A 22,488-nucleotide genomic window follows, 5' to 3' on the forward strand; every position below is an offset into this window, starting at 1 on the left:
ATGGATAGCATATAATATGATGTTTGAGTTGCATTCAATAAATCAAATTAATCCTAGTACACAGAGTTTTAAACGGATTAAAACAGTTTTTTTTTTACATCATTATGTGATGTCATTGAACCCAGGATTTACATCTAAATTTTGCAACCATTTTCGAAGAGATGACAGACAAGGAAGAGATATACTAATGTATGTAGGACTTTGTAACATTTAGAAGAACGATAGTACAATGCTAATGCTACTGTTTTATCATGTTCCAAGTATCTTCTATCCTTGGCTCTACGAATTGACTAGCCATAAAAGCTATCTTGGTTACAATCCCAATAATACTTAATTAGATCTGAATATGTCTCAATTTTACTTTGTTTCAGAAGCCCAATTTCATGTTTCAACTGTCTGATAATTTTATTCTTTCGTGAAATCACTCTCTGCGCTCTCCTTAACTTCATACTCAAAATCTTAATCTTGTCTTCTGCACTGGGTATTCTGTCTCTCTCTTCAGGTTGTGACTTTTCTGGAGCACTGTCTGTATTAATGCTGCTATTATCAACACTGTCTTCTCTCTTCTTTTTACGTCAGCTGGCTCTGTTTGTTGGTACTGAGGTCCAATCACTTGGCAGATTCAGGGATGGAACTGTACCAGGTTTCAGTCTAAAAATATCAGAAGTAATAAAGTCATATTAGAATAACTTTCCATACAGAAAAATTTATAAGTTCTCATAAAAAAATTAGCCTACTAGATTCTTAAATTTACCCCTGACTAAAGAGTTTTGGATTCCTGAAATTTTTCTCGATAAAGTGATCTGAACAAATTTGATAGGTCTTGTACATCTTGGAAAGTCCTTCCCTTTTATATAAAGCATCTAGATCACTCCTCCTGCATTTCAGCACCCACAGATCACATCTGCAAATACAAAAGCTTGTATTAGTAAACTTAATTCAACAGTTAACTTCACTTATATTAAATTTGTCATTTTACTTTGTCAGTACAGAACAGTCTAAATATACATGGAGCATGCATAAAGTACAGTAATTTATAAATTTGTTTAATTATAACAAATCCACAACTCTGAAAGCAAATGCAATACTCACACATTTTTATCTCTCGGGAAACAAAAAAATTACCATGAGCTCTTTCCAATTTCATAACTGCTGCACCCAAAATTTGCACAAAATTTTCCAAAGATGTCTGATGAATTAAACTGGACACACAGACAATCTGGAGTGAAGAAGTAATTATAAATTCTCTGAAGAAGTAAAGAACACTGTATTTAAAATATTACAAAATATACGAGCACAGCTGTTATGATCTCCACACTAGGTCGAACCACCTGGATTGCTGTAGTCGTCCTGCGATATATTGAAGAGATGGCTGTCTTCTCTTTTAATGTCTTTGCGCATAGCATCAACAGTCTCGTCTCTCACTCCAGGTCTACCACTTCTCTGGTCTCAAATACTGCCAGTCTTTTTAAACTTTACATACCACTCTGATGATGGTTTTCACATATGGTGGATTTCATCCATATTCCCTCCGGAATTGCCGCTGAACTGTAATGGGCTACACTGTTTCATGATATCATAGAACACACTGCGCTTTTTCCTGCATAGACACCATTTTGACACTGAACTGTACTGTACTGTACTGTACTGTAGTGCTACATGTAAAGAAAGAAAACTCTATGAATCAGATAATATAATACCACAACTTTCATTTTTCTATCTAAAGTAGTTTTTAAGGTACAGTAGAGACATGGACAAATTATTAGCAAAATTAGAGATTTTTGGCATAATTTTACAAAATTTGACTTCTCAATTTAGACCGCAATTGAATAGTCAAATTTTGTAAAAATATTTCATAAAACTCTTCAATTTTACTAATAATTTGTCCACATCTGTAATTATTCATAATCAGGGAAAGACTTTGTGTTCACCCTGTACACACAGAAAATCTTAACACTGGACAGTTCCCTCTGATATAAAAGTAGAAATTACGTGAAAACTGTAGCTGACAATATCAACAATATACTGTAGATATTCCTCTCATTCTATTTCATCTGCCTTTATACACTCAACACTAACAACAATTTCATCTATGTTGTTATGTTATGTTTCCACTGCATACAGGGCAGTACATTGAGAAGTGGTGCAAAATATGGAAATCAAAATAAGTAATTCTAAAACAACAGCTATTATTTTCACAAAATGTAGGCTTCAACCTCCACCACTAGTATTTCGTCATGTACCATATGTTAACAAAACAAAATACCTCAGTGTAATCCTCAATCAGTCCCCAATTAAACAGGAAGGAGCATATTTTAAGAAGTAAATATACAGTCCTCCGGTGCCTAAATGAACTCTGCATATGTTATTGAGCACAGTGCTAGTTCTACATTGTAAATAAACTCTACAGTATAAAGTCTATCCATAGCCAAATTACATATGCAGCTCCCACCTGAGCATTTGCACCTCATACTACATTTCATCATCATCATCATCATCATCATCATCATCATCATCATCATCATCATCACCATCATCATCACCATCACCATCATCATCATCATCATCATCATCATCAAGTTGTTCAAAATAAGATCATCAGAGAATATGACAACTACATGATTCAAATTCAGATACATGATAACCTTGAGATACCAATATTTCTAAAGAACATCCAAAAACGAACTCAGACATTTAATTACAAGAGGAGTCCAAGCTTTGGATACCGATTTTGTACATCTTTCATGAGGTCAATCTAGACAGATGAAAGGAAACAATATCCATTTGAAAATCCCGTTGAGTGAGCCTTAATTTTCTAGGTTGTAGTTTTGAATCAAGACAGGATAAGATTCAGAATACAGGGTCGTTCCATGTCAATTCATCCAGAAAATTCTGAAAATGTCACCCAATGTCAGGGATTTTCATAAAAACGTGTTGAATTGTGCTACAAGCATATCTATGGATAGTCTTACAATTTGAATGGATTTTGTGGATTGGTTGCAGAGTAGTGACTATTGAAAGTTACAGACTTTGTATCGAAAATTGTTACATGTTAACACAGAATATTCTGTACCTTCTACAGTTTTTGAGCTAAACATTTGATCTTTTGAAATAAAACTGTAGAACGACCATCTTCTGAATTAGAAATGTAGTTTTCTAATTTGAGTTCGTGGTTTATGATATGATATGATATATATTTGATGTCAACAATTACATTCATTATAGATATATCTTTGTAGACGCTCTTATAATTTTGATTCATACCCCTTACTTATATTCCCTCATTACTGTGACTTCCTCTTTCCCTTACACTCATGCACTATTTATTATAATCTCTTACTTCTGACCCCGTCTAAAGTGATCTATAGTTCCATCTTTAAAGCCTAATGATTTCATTTAGTTCATTCAAAATTGACACTTTTACAACTCCTTTCTTGATTTCCAGCTCACTTATATCGAACACACTCTGTTTCTAATAATACTTGTTGCTAATCCTTATTACGCCATTATCCAATATGATCGTTATTATGCCTGTTTCTTAAGTGCATTACATTTTCTTATCTCACTTATTTTCTCCATGCTATGCTTCACTACCCTGACTAGCCTCCTCCACCATACTCCTTGCCCATTTTCATTACCTTTATCATCTCACTTAACTTTCTACTACATTCTCCTAATTTATTGTGTATTTTACTTACAAAATTATCTATATCCTTAACCTTTGCTGGACCCAAATCACCAACTTCACCTGTAACTGTTATATAAACTCGCCTTCTTTTTCCTTCTCTTCACATCGCCACATTTCATCCCTTGCATTGATAAAAACATTTTTATATCCCATTTCTACACTGACTTTCATTCCCCCAAAGGTACTTAATTCACATCTCGAATCACTTGAATTTTTACTCGTATCACTAGACTTCCTTACACTTATGGCACTTAAACTGCTCTTATCTGTTTTCTTCTTATGTATTATTGTACTCAGCATTTCCTTCTCCTCGTTCTTCTTTTTCATTTCCTGGTTCTGTCTCGCTTCCACCGACATGATGTGCTTGTTCTGCAATACAGCAAATTCTCCGTCATTCATAGGTCACTGGTAAATGATCTTGTTATGATAGTTCCTTTCCCCCACAATTGCTGACTGAACAGACTGTCCATCACCTGTTATTCATTTTTTGTCCCAGTTCGAATTCCGAACTCCTCTTAACCTCTGTTAGCTGGACTAGTCAGTATTAATCTATTCCAATGATTTTGTCTTTTTTCCATACTTTCCAATTTGTGCGATAACGATGACTGCTGCATATTATTATCCTACTGACCATTCTTCTTACTCACAATCGTAATTCCATCACTTTGTCCGTTAGTACCTAGCCCCTCGTGTCCATTTTTTCAGATCTCCTCTGCTCTTTTTCATGTTGTTGTTCTCACTTCTTCATGTTTAATACAAATATTGGGTGATTTCCATTTTCCTTACAGAATTCTACGTCATAGAATTTCCCATTAATTTTTAGTTTATCTTCATACAGTACAACTTGGTACAAAAAAAAATGGCAAAGTGTCCATTCACTTTTGTTGCCTTCATGAAAGGGAGTAGTAGCTTCCTCTTACATCTGATCTCGTAGCTCAGATCTTTCTCAACCTCAATCCCATTCCTCACACTCTGTGTAAATTCCTTAATATTTTTTCTTTGGTTATTATGTTTGAGAATCTTATCAAGATAGGCCTGTTATATCCTAATCCAATTCTATATGTCTCCTCAGTGTCTTCTGTTCTCACCTCCAGTTTAAAGATCTCGTAGCATACTTTGCGTACTGCCTCAGTGGTTTCTATTGTGAATTGACATCCCTTTTCCTCTACTCCAAAGAATAACATTGTACTTTTTCTTAGACTTATTTCGTATTGCTTAATTTTCCTCTTCATTTGTTCTATTTCTTGCCTCAACAATTCAATCTTCTCACTGTATCCCTCTACATTTATCTTAACTCTTCCAATATCCTGTCTGTTGTAACTTCACTCACTATTATTTGTCTTTTCTTCATTATTTAAAGCTCCTATTTTCCGACCTACCAGCTCTTTCGTACCTGTTAATATTTCATGCTGTTCACTCCTATACATTTTCACAGTCTTGGATTGTATCTGCTTCCGTAACATTTCAGAGGGCAATGCCTTCCCTACTTGCAACATCACAGTCGCGCTCAAATCACGTCCATTAACCACCAAGACTTATTGACAACTGTCGTGGTTTATGCAGTCAGCTTCTGTAAGTAAAATTAAATTGCGAAAGTTCACAATTTTTTTTTTTCATATTGCCTTCAAATACCATAAAATGTCTATGAAATAATTATGGACTCATAAGATTTTAACAGGATAAAATTGTTTTGGAGAAACAGTGGGTGGTATTAGAACAGCATGTTTTCAGTAGAAGGGAAAATGTTAGTTGTTATCGCCATAGTTTAATATGTGTTGTCATTCTCTTGAGGTAAATTTGAAGGCCATTGAAGCAGTTGACAGGTCAGCCACTTTCGCTCTGATATTTATGTTCAAGCCAAGCAGTTGGCAGAATTGCCACTTTATCTCTCATATTGTTTAGAAGTCAAGATGTCAGATTCATTCATTCATAGTGTTCTGCCCAAGGGCAGGTCTTTCACTGCAAACCCAGCATTCTCCAGTCTTTCCTATTTTCTGCCTTCCTCTTAGTTTCCACATATGATCCATATATATGTCAGATGATGGGTGTAAATATATGAAGTGAAAATATAATATAACACGTTGTAAGTATATATTATATCTCTCTAAAACGTTATTCTATTAGTAAATACAAATTTACAACTCAATTGAACAGATTACAGATTGGTTGCAGCTAAGCAAAAGTTTCAATCAGCAGTTCAAGCACTTCAAAATAAAATCAGTAAAATTTATGATACTGGATTAGCAACCAAACCAGAACTTGAGACAACAGAAACTAAAATCAGTAAAATTTAGGATACTGAATTAGCATCAAACCAGAACTTGTGACAACAGAAGAGAATGTGCAATAGAAATCACAACATCTTGATGAGTTAATGGGGCAAATTAAAGATAAAATTAAACATGTCAACATCCATAAAGGAATTAAACTACTTACATGGTACAACTGTTGTGGTCTAGAAATAAAGTTAGTGAAATGTTTGAAGTTTCTGAGTATACGATACACCAGACACGTGCACTTGTGGCTGAAAAAGATATTCTAGCATTGCCCGAACAAAGGAAAGGGAAGAAGCTCTCAGAAGAGACAACCAAGAAAGTGATTGATTTTTACTTGAATGATCAATCTTCTTAATGTATCCAGCTGTTTGCTGACAACATAAAGTCCACTGTAGTCTATTCAGTTGTTGTTTTTCACGAGAAATGAGGGATATTTTGATCGGTGTTCATTATAGATGCCTGTTGCTAGTAGCCAGAGGTGGGATGTAGTCAATATATACTGCAGGGCTTAAACTTGTTGTTTAAGCTAACAAGTAACAAAGAGGTACCCACATAAGCTGCATTACCACCAATGCAGTCCCACTATATTTTTCATTTAATATTGAAAAGAACCATATAATGAGACAAAGAGGCAAATATAATACTAAAAGGATTGAAGTATGGTGTCAGTCCAATGCAGAAGCAAAATCCATTCTCTGTAATATAAAAAATGAGGCAAAAAAATAAATTCCATGTCTCATTGGGTAGTACATCTAAAGACCGAGAATTAAAACGAAAAAGCAACATTAACGAAAAAGATATAGACACTCTAAAAATTTTACAATGGAACTCTAAGTCTTTAAGAAACAAAATGGATTTATTAAAGCAAGAAGTTCAGGACAAAAAGCCTTCTATAATATGCATACAAGAATCTTTTCAGATTGCTGATATTTTAAAATTTTACAAATTTGCTGACTACAAAATTTTTAATCTGTTTCATGAAGATAGAGGGGATGGAGGTGTTGTTACCATGATCCACAACTCCATTCATGTAATTGAATCTAAACACCAATTTAAAGGGTAAATTGAATACATTAGAACAAAATTATTACTTCAACATAATAATTCATTTTCACTTGTCAATGTATATATACAGTAGCATGCAAATTAATCCGAACAACGTAATTACTTATGCAAAAACACTCAAACGGGATAAAAAAAGGATCTAAGACATACCTCAGTAATCTATGTGGCCTCACTTGTTCCTAATAACAGCTCTGAGACGATTTGGCATGGATTCCATTAATTTCCCACAAATATTCATTTCTTCGTCGCGAAACCATACACCAATGAGGGCAAAAATCATCTTCTCCTTTGTAGAACAATTCATTTTTTGCATTCTTCTTTTGCAAATTGACCACAAGTTCTCAATGGGGTTAATGTCGGGTGAGTTGCCTGGCCAGGGGAGTACCTGAATATTCTTCTTGTTGAAGAATTCTGTAGTTTTTCGAGACGTATGGCATGGTGCCAGGTCTTGTTGGAACACACCTCTGCCATCCGGAAATGATTTTTACAGCTGTGGTACGATTCTGGTTTCCAATAAGTGAATATATTTGTCAGAATTCATCATTTCCTTGATAGGTATTAATGCTCCAGGCCCTTCTTGTGTAAAACAACCACAAAACATTACTTTAGGGGGGTATTTGGGTGCTTGTTGGAGATGAGCTGCTGTTACTTTTTCGGATCCTTTCCGTACGTAAGAAACACGGTGGCTGTGGACCTTGAAATGAGACTCATTGGAAAAAAGTACATTCTTCCAGCCATTCACTGTCCAGTGTTGATGTAATTTTGCCCACATTAAGCGTTTTTTGCACATAACAGGGGTTAGCAGTTGCTTCTTAATAGGCTTACGAGCCCTTCGTCCAGCTTCCAAAAGCCTACGCCGCACTGTTGTGACATGAATATTCGCCCCAGTGTAGCCATTAAGTCGCGGGTTAAGTTGACAGCAGTTAGTCTAGGATTTAATTTACTTTTCCTGACAATTAAACGATCATCTGCAGGTGAAGTCTTCCTTTTCCGGCCACAGTTTCCTTTTTTCTGGGGTGTGATGGATCCAGTCTCCCTGTATCGTTTTATGATCGAATTAACAGTAGCCAAACCGATGTGACATTCTGCAGCAATTTGCCTCTGTATCATAGAAGAATGCTCTGCTAATGTTATAATTTTAGACTGTTTTCGTGTAGTTGTATCCATTTGTGAAGACGACAGAATGTACACAGGATTGTAGTATTATGTCTTCAACACAACTGAAATGCTTATAAGTACAAAACGACAGGCAAAATGTCACATATTATAAAAAAAATAATAACGACAGACCTTCAACAATGGAATTACACGTACTACAGATGTCAATTAAAGTGGTATGAGCAGCTGTGAGGCCAACAATGACAGAAAATGTAAAAATATGTCGTGTTCAGATTAATTTGCATGCTACTGTACCTCCAGGCCTAAACCTAGTAATGGATGATATAGAACAATTGATCCCATCTGATCGCAAGTTTATCATAGTTGATGACTTTAACAGTAAACATCACATATGGAATAATGGACCTTACTTGGATGATAACAATTCAAGAATAATGCTCGGAATGAAAGACAAAATAAGTATAAGTAAAACTGTTTATAAACAAAAACAGCTTGTTTTAAGCAATCTGTCAGAGCTGCATTCTTTGTTCAAGATAATATTCCCTCACAACAAGATAGGTTTATCTAAATTTGCAATCCTCAGACCTAAAGAGTGTGTGCTTGCAAGATCCTCAAGTACATATGCTGTCTGTGCGTGTGTACAATTCATCAGAATGTTCATATGAAAGAAACTTACCATGATCTGATTAAACTTATAACTTGTGACATAGTTACATAACAGAATTGTGAAAAGTGCCCTAGCAATCTTGTCCTAAACAAAACATAACCAACAACAATGCCCAGATGACTTTGATCCTGATGAACCAATCCAACAGATAAGAGTACCTAAACATGGTTATTGAAGTAAGCACTTTCTCTGAATTTTGTGATTTACTCATACAAAAAATTGAGAAATTCATTCTACATTTATTTATAGCAAAAGTACAGTCATCTTATTTGAAAATGTTAAAAGAGAACCTGGATAATGAATCAGCTACCATTTTATTGGATTTCAGTGAAAACTACAGTTTTGTAATTCAAGACGAGGCTCCAAGGGTTTCATTGAAATACAGGTAGCTGTACACTTAAATGCTGCAGTGGTATATTACAAGAAAGATGTAAGATTTTATTCAAAGTGCTTGTGCACAATTTCTGATGACATGGATCATGATGTATCTTTCGTTTACCAAACTCAAAAGATCACACTCAATTTCTTGAAAACAAAGCTCTCTTTCACATGTTAAAACTGTAAAATACTTCTCAGATGGTTGTGCTGCTCAGTACAAGAACTGCAAGAATTTCATTAAAATATGTAATCATGAAGCAAACTTTGGTATGAAATATAAATGATCAATTTTTTCTACTAGCCATGGAAAATCTTCTTCTGATGGAATTGGGGGTACTTTGGAAAGGATGGTTACGAAAGCCAATCTACAAAGGCCATTTAATGAATAAATAACCACTGCATCACAAATGTTCAACTTTTGTGAGGAGAGTCTCAAGCAGATTACTGTTTTTTTGTACCAAAAGAGGAAATGGTTCAAGTCCGAAATAATCTTACTGAACAGTCTGAAAATGCAAAAAGTATTTCTGGGACACGCTGCATGCATCAATTTGTGCCTTTGTCTACATATTGTGACAGTCATGAGTCGATCGTGTCCCACAGAGGTCGGGGGTGCACGAGAAAACGCTGTGAAGAAGGTTGCGGCCTCTCGGGTCTGGAGGGGACAGACGTAAGAGGGGGAGCGAGGTGGAGGCGTGGACATGACGAAGGGTGAGGGGGAAGTAAGCAGCTGGTAACTGAGGGGAGAAATCCAGAGAAGTCTGGATAGGTGTCATCCTCTCAGTATCTGAAGACTGTTCGCGAAATCGTAGTCTCTCGAAGCTATGGTTTGGTTATAAACGAGGAGACGCAAGTTAGTGAGTAGTCGTTGTTGTAACCGTTGGACAGCAAGCCAGCCAGTCTTGTGTAGCAGTGAAGCCAGCTTCGAGACCGGAGTTCGACTTGAGTGTGTCCGCAGCTGTGTGAGCATCCGAAGCCCTGAGTTCGAGTGCAGTGGACCGTAGTTGGAGGACCTGAGTTCGAAGGTCAGTGGACTGTCTCTGAAGGTCTGGGGTTCGAGATACTGTGAACTCGAGTGACTGAGCTAGAAGAATTAGCCAAGGCAAACGAACTGTGAACTGAGAACTGACAGTTCTGATTTGTAAATAGTGCTTTGTGAACATTAGTTAAGATTAACAGTTCATTGTTGTTCTCAATAATCCAAGTAAATTGTCATTGCCATCTGTTGAGTGCAATAACGAATACTGTGTTACTGTGTGGAGTGGAGAGTGTATAGAATTAAATTGTAGAAAGTGATTATTATTGATGTGAGAATAAAATTACATTCTTGTTTTGTAATAAAGTTACAATATGAAATTGGAGCAAAGTGATTAATAAAGTTGTGATACAGACTACAGTGTGATATTTAAACCTGTTGTAAATCCAAATTTCAAGGCAAATTCTTATGGAGCTTGTATGTATGAATCTTTGTGGTATGTGGGTTTTATTGTAAAAGTTAATTATGAAGGTGATGCTGTAATAAAATTCATGCATATGGGCCCTCTCCATCATTTTATTGGCCTGACAAGTTCCATTTTCAAACATTTTGTACCAAAGTGATGTCAGCAAAGCTACAGCAAGGACCTACACTTTAAATCAAGATTCTTACAAGAGAATTGAAGCCAAACTGTCTCAGTTGTAAAATGTTACATCTTGTTCACCTTTTGAGAAATGTTGTGCCTTACATTTCTATATTTCTCTGCCAAAGAGTAAGTTATCATTTCCCCATTATAAATTTTTTTGTCTACAGATATAATACTGTGTTCTCATTACTGTACATAATTTTCAGCACTTTCTAAGATGTGGCACTTTGGAAAAAAAGTTAATTTCCAATAAAAGGAAAAAAAAAAAAAAAAAAAAAATTCTAAAAAGGTAAAAGTGTCTTAGTAATAATTTAAATGTGCAATTTTTATAATCTCCAATATAAATCTCAGTTACAGAACAAGTTTAATAAAATCCAATGATTACATTGGAAACTGTGGTGTTATTTGTAATTTTTTCAACTGCTGACATGCAACTACATTCATAACAATTTTACTATTTTTTGCTTCAACAACTTCACGGATTTCAATACAATTTTAAAGGAAGCCATTCACTGAGGTAAGTAACACATATGCAAAGTCTCAGCAAAATTGGAAACAGTGGATGACATTGTCTGGATGAATTGACATGGAATAATCCCACAGGCATACGGGAAATGTTAAAAGTTAAAAATAATGTTTTGGAGGTGATTTAAGACAGAAGACTGAGATGATATGGACATGTTATGAGAATAGCGGAAGAGAGAAAATTTTAAATTCACATCCAGAAGTTACAGACGAAAAGGAAGACCAAAAGATAAATGGATTGACAGAGTAAAGAGAAGCATGCACAATCACAGGCATACAGAGAAAGATATGGGAGACAGATATTTATAGAGAACTAAAATTAAAGAAGCCAGAGATATTCATCAAACATTTTTTTTAATTTATTATAGTCCACACGTGTGGAGTAATGGTTAGCGTGTCTAGCCGCGAAACCAGGTGGCCCGGGTTCGATTCCTGGTCGGGGCAAGTTACCTGGTTGAGGTTTTTTCCGGGGTTTTCCCTCAACCCAATACGAGCAAATGCTAGGTAACTTTCGGTGTTGGACCCCAGACTCATTTCACCGACATTATCACCTTCATCTCATTCACATGCTAAATAACCTGAGATGTTGATAAAGCATCATAAAATAACCTACTAAAATAAAATTAAAAAAATTCTTTATACCCGATCGAGTAAAACTCATATTCAGAAGCTATACAAGAACAGATACAAAATACCCTTATGTTGTGCATCATAGTATAATAAATCACAAAGTTACAGTCTGTGAAAAACATATAACATGACAGGAAATAAAGAAAGAAAATAAATAATAACAGTAAAGTACTGCTGAAGGATAGGATACCATACCCATGCATTTTGTACATAACCATAAGTTAACAAAGATAAATGAATGTAACTATATTATAAATCAAACTATTATGATAAATTGATATTGCCAAAAATGTATCTGAAGATGCCATACCAAGCGAAAACATTAATACAAACATTATATTGATATTTGCTGGAACTATCAATAGTGTATTCAAACCCTCCCAAGTACAAAGACATACAAGACTGAAAATCTACAAAACTCTCGCACGACCAGTTTTGGCTTATGGCAGTGAAGCATGGACACTAAGAAAATGCGATGAAAGACGGCTAACAACTGATCGTATTTTACTATTTGTCCCAAAAGGTCGAAGAAATTTAGGAAGACCTAGGAAACACTGGCAAGAGACCATAACAGATCCACTGGGGTTTAACACTTGAAGGCTGCTGCTGCTGCTGCTGCTGATGATGATGATGATGATGATGATGATGATGATATTGATATTTAACACGTAAAATATCGCGTGTTAATGTAACCGAAATTGATAAATTATAACATTGAAAGTAAACCTTTTAAATATAAAAAAGAAAATGTTGCATGCGAAGACTGTGGATACAGTTGATGAGATTGACAAAAATGCTATCACAACAAAAGTGCACGTGTTTTTATTTCGAAATGAACTGCCTACAATAGACAAAGTACTTGCTTGTTAATGAAGATCCTGATTTACTGGATTATCGAAGAACAGTTATTACAGGAACTTCATTTCAAGTATGTTTGTTGTGGACATGACAGTATGTTGATAGACAAAGATAATATTATTATGTGGAGGCGAGATTTTTTACGGACTATAAAATTAATGAGGCAAGAAGATAGGAAAACATATTACACAGATGAAACACGACTCAATGAAGGATACGCCAGAAATAAAGTTTATGTAGATTCGTCCATTTCGTCTCCGCAGCAAGCCTTTTTGTTGGGATTATCTTGTTGTTGTTTTCTAATGCCAGGCGTTTGACAATAAAGTCATTTGACCTTTTGCACTCCAATATTTTTCAAAGATATTATCATGACCAGCCAATGAAGCACAGATTATTATGGGATTATCTTGTGGATATACACTAAGTCCCTCTCAGGAGAAGGGTAATGTTTGATTATTGCTCATATTGAAAGTGAATCGGGCTGTGTGGATGGTTGTTTGTGAATAATGAGTCGAAAAAGAAGTGGTGACTGTATTGAAAGTTGAAACGTACAACTTAGATAAACATTTTAACCATTGACAGCCTGCAACACTTTTTGCATTCTGTTTTACACACAAGACCTGATTTTGGTTATTCCTGTTTGCTACTTGAAGACTGCAAGAATGCTATTTGTCTTTACTTGGCGGTCACTCAACTCGGCGAATGGACAGTACAGTGCATCTGTACACAGACTGCCTTGCCCTCGGCTAGATATCAGGGCAGTGAGCAGACTCTATGCACACGAGAGGGCAATGGGATAAAGACCTATGGTATAGGCTAAATACATTTTTGTTTGAGATAGTGTCACAATCCATTGTTATTTTATATTTGTTATCATAACATTCTTTTTTCAACATAGACTTATAGTGTTTTAATTTTTATTTATTTATTATACCTATAATCTGGAGTTGTAACTAACACGTCTTTTGAATAGTGATTAAAAGTTAGTTCGACAAAGTTCTATGTGCATATACACCTTTGTAACTTTCCTGAAGTGTCAAATTTAAAGTTACAAGATTCTAACTGCATCTTCAGTATCTCAGATTCTACCATATAAAAAAATATTTTTCAAAGTCAATTCGTAAAACTACTTTTAATTGATATCTAAGAAGGTTTATAAAATTATTTTGAAAAATATTCATAAACAAAAAAAAGTTATAGTAAATGAAACTTTTAAACTCAATTTTCTCAGAATAATGGTTTTTGCAGTTAGAACCATGTCAAACCAAGCTAGTGATATGTTACTTTGCTAATTAATTATCCAGTATGGAGTGTTGTGCACTATAGGGAACTCTTACCCATTTAACATATAACTTTCTCAATGAGCATATCATGTCTCCAGAGTGGTGTGTTATAATTTTGAAGTTATTTTCAATAAAATTATTTAAGCATGTTTTTTCTCCTGTGTGGTGTTGCACGTTATTTTGTAGTGTAAGCTGGACATTAATAAATAATGTGTCTCATTTTGAAAGTTGTTGTTTTCTAGTGCCAGGCGTTTGACAATGAAGTCATTTGACCTCTTGCACTCTAATATTTTTCAAAGATATTATCATGGCCAGCCAATGAAGCACAGATTTTGAGTCATTTTGAATGTTTCATATATACTAGATGGCACTGCGCAGTTGTGCCCTACTTTACCGAAAATAATAGCAGACAGCATCCAGATTCTGCTGTCTCCTAGAGGAGCAACAGTGCATGTGTGGGACTTTGAATTCGATTTGTGCTTCGTTCATTTTAGTGGATAAGTATAAGTTGTACATTAATAATTTTGGGTAGTATTCTCTGAAAAAAGTTCTAATCATTAACATTAGGTATTGCTTTTTACATAGTATGTACTTCAAAATGTCAAAACAGAAGTCTCAGACATCCCAAAATACTTTTGTGAGCCAAAACAAAATTCGGAGATTTAATAAGAATGGAAAACTCGTTTACAAACTAACAATGCAATCATTTTGGCAGCTTGACCAAGGGAAACTAGTATCGAACACTTTGATCATTAATTCTCTGAGGAAGTTAAATAGCTGTGGTGTCTGTTAGGAAGATTTTTAAGCCTAGTTCACAAGAGTCCATAAAGGACTAAACAATACATCTTGTAAACAGCGCATTAATAATATGTAAGTGGAATGTGCATAATTCCTGGATAAACTGGCTAGTAAATAATGAACAGGAATATTCATACATTATCCAGTAATTTAGGAGAAATTGCTGTCTACATAAAGAGGACACCATGCTGAAAATCATATTTTCAGATGAACTGTTGCAGAAAACTTGTATTTCCATGGAATATTGAAAGTGAAAATGAATAAAACAAGCATTAGACTAACAGAATTGCAGTCTGTCACTCTGGTAAAATGATTAGCATGTCTGACTGTGAAGCAATCACGCATGGGTTTAAATTCTGATTGGTAAAAGTTAGCTAGTTGGTTTTTTTCCAAAGTTTTCCCTCAACCAATTGAAGTAGAATTGAATAATTTCAAGGGAAAAATTGTTCCGGGGCCTGGTATCGATCCCGGGACCTCTGGTTGAACGTACCAGTGCTCTCCCAACTGAGCTACCCGGGAACTCCATCCAACACCGTCTCAACTTTTCCCTTTATATCCACACAACTTGCGTGGGCTGACGAAACGCCAGAGACCCACATCGAGTGCACACAAACTCTGTGTGACTTGGAATTGTGGTTTTCTGTTAACGTACACAGTGACGTATATATTATGCAAATCCAGTCTTTCAGGTAAAGCTTCCTTAAAGCAAATTTGAATAATTTCAAGGGAAAAATTGTTCCGGGGCCAGGTATCGACCCCGGGACCTCTGGTTGAACGTACCAGCACTCTCCCAACTGGGCTACCCGGGAACTCCACCCGACACCGTCTCAACTCTTCCCTTTATATCCACACAACTCGCGTGGGCTGACGAAATGCCAGAGACCCACATTGAGTGCACACAAACTCTGTGTGACTTGGAATTGTGGTTTTCTGTTAACGTACACAGTGACGTATATATTATGCAAATCTAGTCTTTCAGGTGAAGCTTCTTGTAAAGCAGATTTGAATAATTTCAAGGGAAAAGTTGTTCCGGGGCCGGGTATCGATCCCGGGACCTCTGGTTGAACGTACCAGTGCTCTCCCAACTGAGCTACCCGGGAACTCCACCCGACACCGTCTCAACTTTTCCCTTTATATCCACACAACTCGCGTGGGCTGACGAAACGCCAGAGACCCACATCGAGTGCACACACTCTGTGTGTCTTGGAATTGTGGTTTTCTGTTAACGTACACAGTGACGTATGTATTATGCAAATCTAATCTTTCAGGTGAACACACAGAGTTTGTGTGCACTCGATGTGGGTCTCTGGCGTTCGTCAGCCCACGCGAGTTGTGTGGATATAAAGGGAAAAGTTGAGATGGTGTCGGGTGGAGTTCCCGGGTAGCTCAGTTGGGAGAGCACTGGTACGTTCAATCAGAGGTCCCGGGATCGATACCCAGCCCAGGAACAATTTTTCCCTTGAAATTATTCAAATCTGCTTTACAGGAAGCTTCACCTGAAAGACTAGATTTGCATAATATATACGTCACTGTGTACGTTAACAGAAAACCACAATTCCAAGTCACACAGAGTTTGTGTGCACTCAATGTGGGTCTCTGGCATTTTGTCAGCCCACGCGAGTTGTGTGGATATAAAGGGAAAAGTTGAGATGGTGTCGGGTGGAGTTCCCGGGTAGCTCAGTTGGGAGAGCACTGGTACGTTCAACCAGAGGTCCCGGGATCGATACCCGGCCCCGAAACAATTTTTCCCTTGAAATTATTCAAATCTGCTTTACAGGAAGCTTCACCTGAAAGACTAGATTTGCTTAATATATACGTCACTGTGTACGTTAACAGAAAACCACAATTCCAAGTCACAGAGAGTTTGTGTGCACTCGATGTGAGTCTCTGGCTTTTCGTCAGCCCACGCGAGTTGTGTGGATATAAAGGGAAAAGTTGAGACGGTGTTGGGTGAAGTTCCGGGTAGCTCAGTTGGGAGAGCGCTGGTACGTTCAACCAGAGGTCCTGGGATCGATACCCGGCCCCGGAACAATTTTTCCCTTGAAATTATTCAAATCTGCTTTACAGGAAGCTTCACCTGAAAGACTGGATTTGCATAATATATACGTCACTGTGTACGTTAACAGAAAACCACAATTCCAAGTCACACAGAGTTTGTGTGCACTCGATGTGGGTCTCTGGTGTTTTGTGAGCCCACGCGAGTTGTGTGGATATAAAGGGAAAAGTTGAGACGGTGTCAGGTGGACTTCCCGGGTAGCTCAGTTGGGAGAGTGCTGGTATGTTCAACCAGAGGTCCCGGGATCGATACCTGGCACCGGAATAATTTTTCCCTTGAAATTATTCAAATCCGCTTTACAGGAAGCTTCACCTGAAAGACTAGATTTGCATGAAGTAGAATTGCTCGATAACTTTCGACACTGGACCTTAAACTCATTTCGCCATCATCATTACCATAGGCTGGTTAAGTTCTAGTGATGGGGTGTGATTTGCAGACCTGTGATTTTGCTGCTGTGATAAGTTTGTGACTGGTTCCGACTGTGACTATAGTTCCAAAATCACAGGTTCGAGAATTTGCTATCTCACAAGAAAACGTAATTCATAGGTATGGTGACTAATGTACATAATTATATGACAGCTCCAGAGTCTAGACAATTGCAAGTCAGAAGATTAACTTGAAAGGACAACATATCTGGGATCTAATTAACTATCATCCCACTCGAGGGGTTAACGAGGACAACTCTTTAATACTGAAGCACTCACTATCGATTATATTCTTCCATGAATGACTCACCTCCATAAACATTCTTGGGACACATCGCAGACTGTGGTTTGTTTTTAGCATACTTGCCATGTTAATCACTATTGTTCATACACGACATGGCAGTGATATATCAATTCAATTCACAGAAGAGCGGTGAACATAAACAACTGTAGGCTCGAGATGGGAAGCATTGAAATGTTTTGATTAAATATATTGCGAATTTATATAGTCCACATTGCTAAAGACCATTAATTTAGAAAAATTTAACAATTCAACACTCATAACTGATTTCTATAAAATCTGAAATAATCGAATGTTATGAAATATGTGAAAGAAAAAACCGAACACATCACTGGTCACCAGTTAGAAGTAATGCTTTGGGTCTCAAAATGGAGATTTGTGTTTGGTACATTACAAACTGTACTATGCCTTTTAACTGTAATGTTTAGATTCATTCCGGTTTTGTTCTGATATACATTCCCCTTGTAAAGAACAGTTATATTTCTTAATTTTGTAAAATTACCACAAACTGAAGACTTGAAGAACCCAGACAACCTGGGACCTTCAGCAACAAGCAACTTCTACATCGCAACTGATGATGACCTTACCATTGGAAAGTGGCATGTATTGCCTGCCATCATCTTTGATGAATGACTCTGTGAATGCCAGGGAGTTACAATGTTCCCAATCACCAAGAACCATTCAAACACAGAAATCACACTGTGACAAAATCACTTATTATCATCTATCACAGCAATTTTTCCAGAGCTGTGACAGCAAAATGCTGTCACATCCCACTTCTAATAAGTTCATGATGCAGCATGCTGTTGTACATGAGTTCAACTGTTCAGTGACAAATATCACTCACAGAACAGGAATGGTAAGCATTATCTCTCAGGCTGCAGTGCAAGCCTTCAGGTCCCTCCTCTGTAAGGAAAAAAAGGGGGGAAATCAGAATTCGAACTTACCTATCTTGCATACCAAGTACTAGGCCTGCCACAAGAACGTATGTTACATATGCCATTGTGGGTATATACAAATCTGGAGCATTTATTTCATAACGTGGCTGAACAGGTTCATCTTGTTCATACTTAACAGACCAGTCCTGAAACAGAAACAGGGAATGATATATCTGCATATGTTCAGTTACCTTACATTTTAATTATGTATTTACATATCCTTTAAAGTAAAGAGGATGCAGATACATGGGATCTTGTAATGGAAGTAATAGAATAATACTTGCTTTTTAGTTCTTGTTACTGTACATGTTTTCATTATCAAGCATGAAAACTATTTTATGTCTCCTTTATACATTTTGCCGCTACTTGGTTAAAATTTTAGTGAGGCTAGATCCTTCAATAACTTAAATCAAATTCTATTGGGTTGAGGCAAAAGTTCGTAATTTTTTTTTTTTTTCAAAGGGCCTAGAATAAATTAATAATGTAGTTGCTTTCCTATTTCCTTTCTTTCAGCTCTTGCAAATTTCGATGGCAATTTCGATTGACAGTTGTATAAAGCATATACTGACAATAATTATACATTAACAGTAAGGTAATTTTAGTGAAACTAGTAAACATATGTGTTGTTAGAAATTATTAAAATTTCAATTCGTTGATTTTTCCTTTAAGTTTCAATAAATAGGCCTGTGACAATGGAGCATGTTTACAGTGAAAGGAAGCCAACTTAACACAGGATAATACACACAGAGTAGGCAGCACCACTCAGTCCTGTACAGTATATTCTGCAGAAGAGAATAATACACACATTCTTCTGGATTACTTTCTTTCTTTATTTAACTTCATTTCAACCATTAGAAAATTAAATTCAATATATGTGGACTTACATGTATTGTCTATTGTGTGTTTAGTTTGTGATTACAGTGAACAACAAGATGCATTCTCAAAGTTTCGAAAGCGAACGAGTGTCTACTACTGTCTAGTATGAATTTGAATGCAGAAAAGATGCGTTCAACAACTGTCGAAACGACAGACGCTTATGTGAAATATTTGACATCATTCATTTCGACATCCAAATTATCTACAGTGAATTTGTCACCCAACAGAATATTAGCTACCTGACAGAGTGAACTGAACCCATTATTTTTTTGTAATACATATTTCATTTTTGCACACACTTTGTTGCTCCATTGTCTTGTATACTATTTAGTTTAGACACAATATTATTCATTATTGAAATATGTTCCACCAGTTTAACTCCACTCTTTTCTATACTTTCAATTGCAAGAGCAATAAATTCAAAATTTGACACAATATGACATTGTTTTTCAATACTTGGGTCACAAAGAAGTAATTGAACCACAACTACTGTATAGAAGTTGTATCATTCTTGTCGAACATATCTATCACCTTCTTTACACTGGAAAAATGTTCATGCAAGTATCAGCATGCTTGCAGCTAGGATCCCCACTATGTTAAAACAGGAACAAGCAGAAGAGGCACTCCAAGACACTCATTTCCGAAGGTAGTAATACGAGCTGAAGCTTTTACAAATACTTTCTTCACATTTACAATTAGCCTATCGACTTTGGAAACTGGCATCTAACCTCCTCTGCTGTTCTGTGGCAGGCATGAGCGAGACAAGTGATGTGTAGGCCTACCATCTTTCTGTATGTTGTTTTTAATATAGTTACCACCTTTAATATATAGGATGCTGCATTGGTAACTATCAGAAGTACTCTATAATGCTCTATACCTGATGGTCATAATAACTGCACTGCATGTTGAAAACCCCCACATATTGTAGAATTGTTTACAGCATTTATCACATCACATGAGAGGTTGGTTCATCTGGGCCTTCTGGATCCAGAGCCCCAACAACCATATTAACTAACAGCATCTGTCGTCTCATCAATTGACACCCACATGTGCTGATTTGTTAGTTTACCTCCGATCTCATGTGTTGTAAATTTTCTCGACATAGTATTTCAGTAATGTAGTCTGATGTGGAATTTCTCTTCCAGTGTATTTCTGTGAAAACTCGCGTTGTTAAATGGTATGTCAGCACACGTCTTCATAAAATGTTGAATTTGATATAGGGTCTTTCTGCACAGTCCCTTGTTCCAACCGTTTATGTTTAATTGTGTGAGGGTGTATCAGAAAGTAACACACAATAATTAAAAAAAAAAAAAAAAACGTTTAATAGGTAAACAAAAATAAAAATACAAAAATGAACTCACATCTTTTAGTTACTTTTTTAAATAATGTCAAGTTTCTCAATACATTTCTCCCATCATGGTACCAGTTTCAGTATACCCTGTTCATAGAAGTCTGTTTCAGTTTGAGTATAGCCATCAGCGGACAGTTGATTGCACTTCTGCATCAGTCACAAAGCGATGGCCGGCCAGGAATTTCTTCATCGGACCAAACAGATGAGTTCTAAAGACAGTACAAAGTCTGGACTGTATGGTGGATGCTGGAGCACCTCCCATCCAAATGTGTTGATTTTCTCACGAACAGAAGCCGCAACATGGAGACGAGCATTATCATGAAGAAGTTTGAAATTGTCAGCATTAATATTACAGCATTTGTCATGAAGGATACGATACAACTTTACTAACGTTTGAATGTAGGCTGCAGCATTCACTGTGATCCCATGTTTAGCAAAATCCACTAACAAAACACCATGCATATACCAGAACACTGTCACAAGCACTTTCTTAGAAGATTGGGTCACTTTGAATTTTTTCTTTACTGGAGAAGCAGCATGTTTCCACTCCATAGAGGCCTGCTTTGTTTCGGGTGTGTAGTGATATGCCCAGGACTCAACACCAGTTACAGTTCCTTTCAGAAAGTCATGCCCTTCTGCAGTGTAACACCTTAAGTGGTCCAAGCATGTCATCATTCGCTGGCCCTTGTGCTCATCTGTCAGGTTCTTAGGCACCCAGTGGGCACTAACTTTATGAAATTTCAATATGTCATGCACAATATCATACATTGCATTGTATGAAATAGTGAACTGTTGAGATAAGGTTTGCAGTTGAATCTGTCGGTCATTCAAAAATTGCCACCTCAATGCCTGTGACATTCCGCTGGGTTGCAGCTGTTACCGACCACACGGAATGTGGCGAATCACAAAAGTTCTCATGGCTGTCTGCGAAGAAAGCGCACCACCTGGAGATGTTGTGCTCCATAGTCTTTCTCGTACATGCCACACATGTCCCTGTGAATTTCACTTGGGTTATGTCTGTTAACCCACAAAAATCGCACACTTCGCTGCTCTTCATAAGTTGACAGTAACATGAGCACCATCTCTGTTGCGTAGTTCATGCTTCTCTCGCTAGAAGCTGCACATGCAAAACAAATTGTGTCTATAGCAAAAACTTCAAACTATATCTCGGTGAAATGTCAACATCCCAGCCACAATATTAATGCAGAAAAAATTAATGTGCGTTACTTTCCAATCCACCCTCGTACTCATGTGTCTTTGAACATTATATTCCTTGCTTTTAGCAGACATAAAACTGATATTGCAAAGTTTATAATAGAGACTGTTATTTAGAATGCAGAATACGTTGGCACCATACTGTGAAACTAAATATTCTAGTTTTCAGAACTGTGTTTCTCTCCTTCTGAACCATACTGTGGTGCACACTACATAACAGTTTGTACTTCACTGAACTGTACAACGGGCATTATGTCGTCTCCGTACACACATACACTTGCATACTCTGTGTATATCCTGTGGTGAGTTGGCTTCCTTTCACTATAACATGCTCCAATGTCACAGGCCTACAACAACATATTTATAAGATTAAATGATAAAATACCAACTACTGTTTCGTATTCTTAGAAGTTTCATCCT

At 36.6% G+C, this 22,488-nt stretch overlaps 1 protein-coding gene and 1 long non-coding RNA gene across 10 annotated transcripts in view; both read right to left on the bottom strand.

The window, feature by feature from the left end:
• Yif1 (Yip1d-interacting factor 1) overlaps positions 1 to 22,488 on the bottom strand; it is a 159,468-nt gene that overhangs the window by 79,048 nt on the left and 57,932 nt on the right. For all 8 annotated transcript variants that reach the window (XM_069825549.1, XM_069825508.1, XM_069825525.1 and 5 more), the window contains one exon: positions 18,636 to 18,772. In XM_069825549.1, the coding sequence (XP_069681650.1) occupies positions 18,636 to 18,772 (137 nt within the window). The remainder of the gene's footprint in view (positions 1 to 18,635; positions 18,773 to 22,488) is intronic.
• On the bottom strand, positions 292 to 12,065 carry LOC138699569 (uncharacterized). 2 transcript variants are annotated; one of them, XR_011332032.1, is made up of 4 exons: positions 1,332 to 12,065; positions 1,093 to 1,219; positions 755 to 904; positions 292 to 651 (listed from the first exon to the last, which is right to left on the bottom strand). It is a non-coding gene; the product is annotated as an uncharacterized lncRNA (long non-coding RNA). The 2 variants fall into 2 exon arrangements; XR_011332031.1 differs by having other exon boundaries at positions 1,093 to 11,051.

The sequence above is a fragment of the Periplaneta americana genome, chromosome 1, assembly GCF_040183065.1.
Source record: "Periplaneta americana isolate PAMFEO1 chromosome 1, P.americana_PAMFEO1_priV1, whole genome shotgun sequence".
NCBI lineage: Eukaryota > Metazoa > Arthropoda > Insecta > Blattodea > Blattidae > Periplaneta > Periplaneta americana.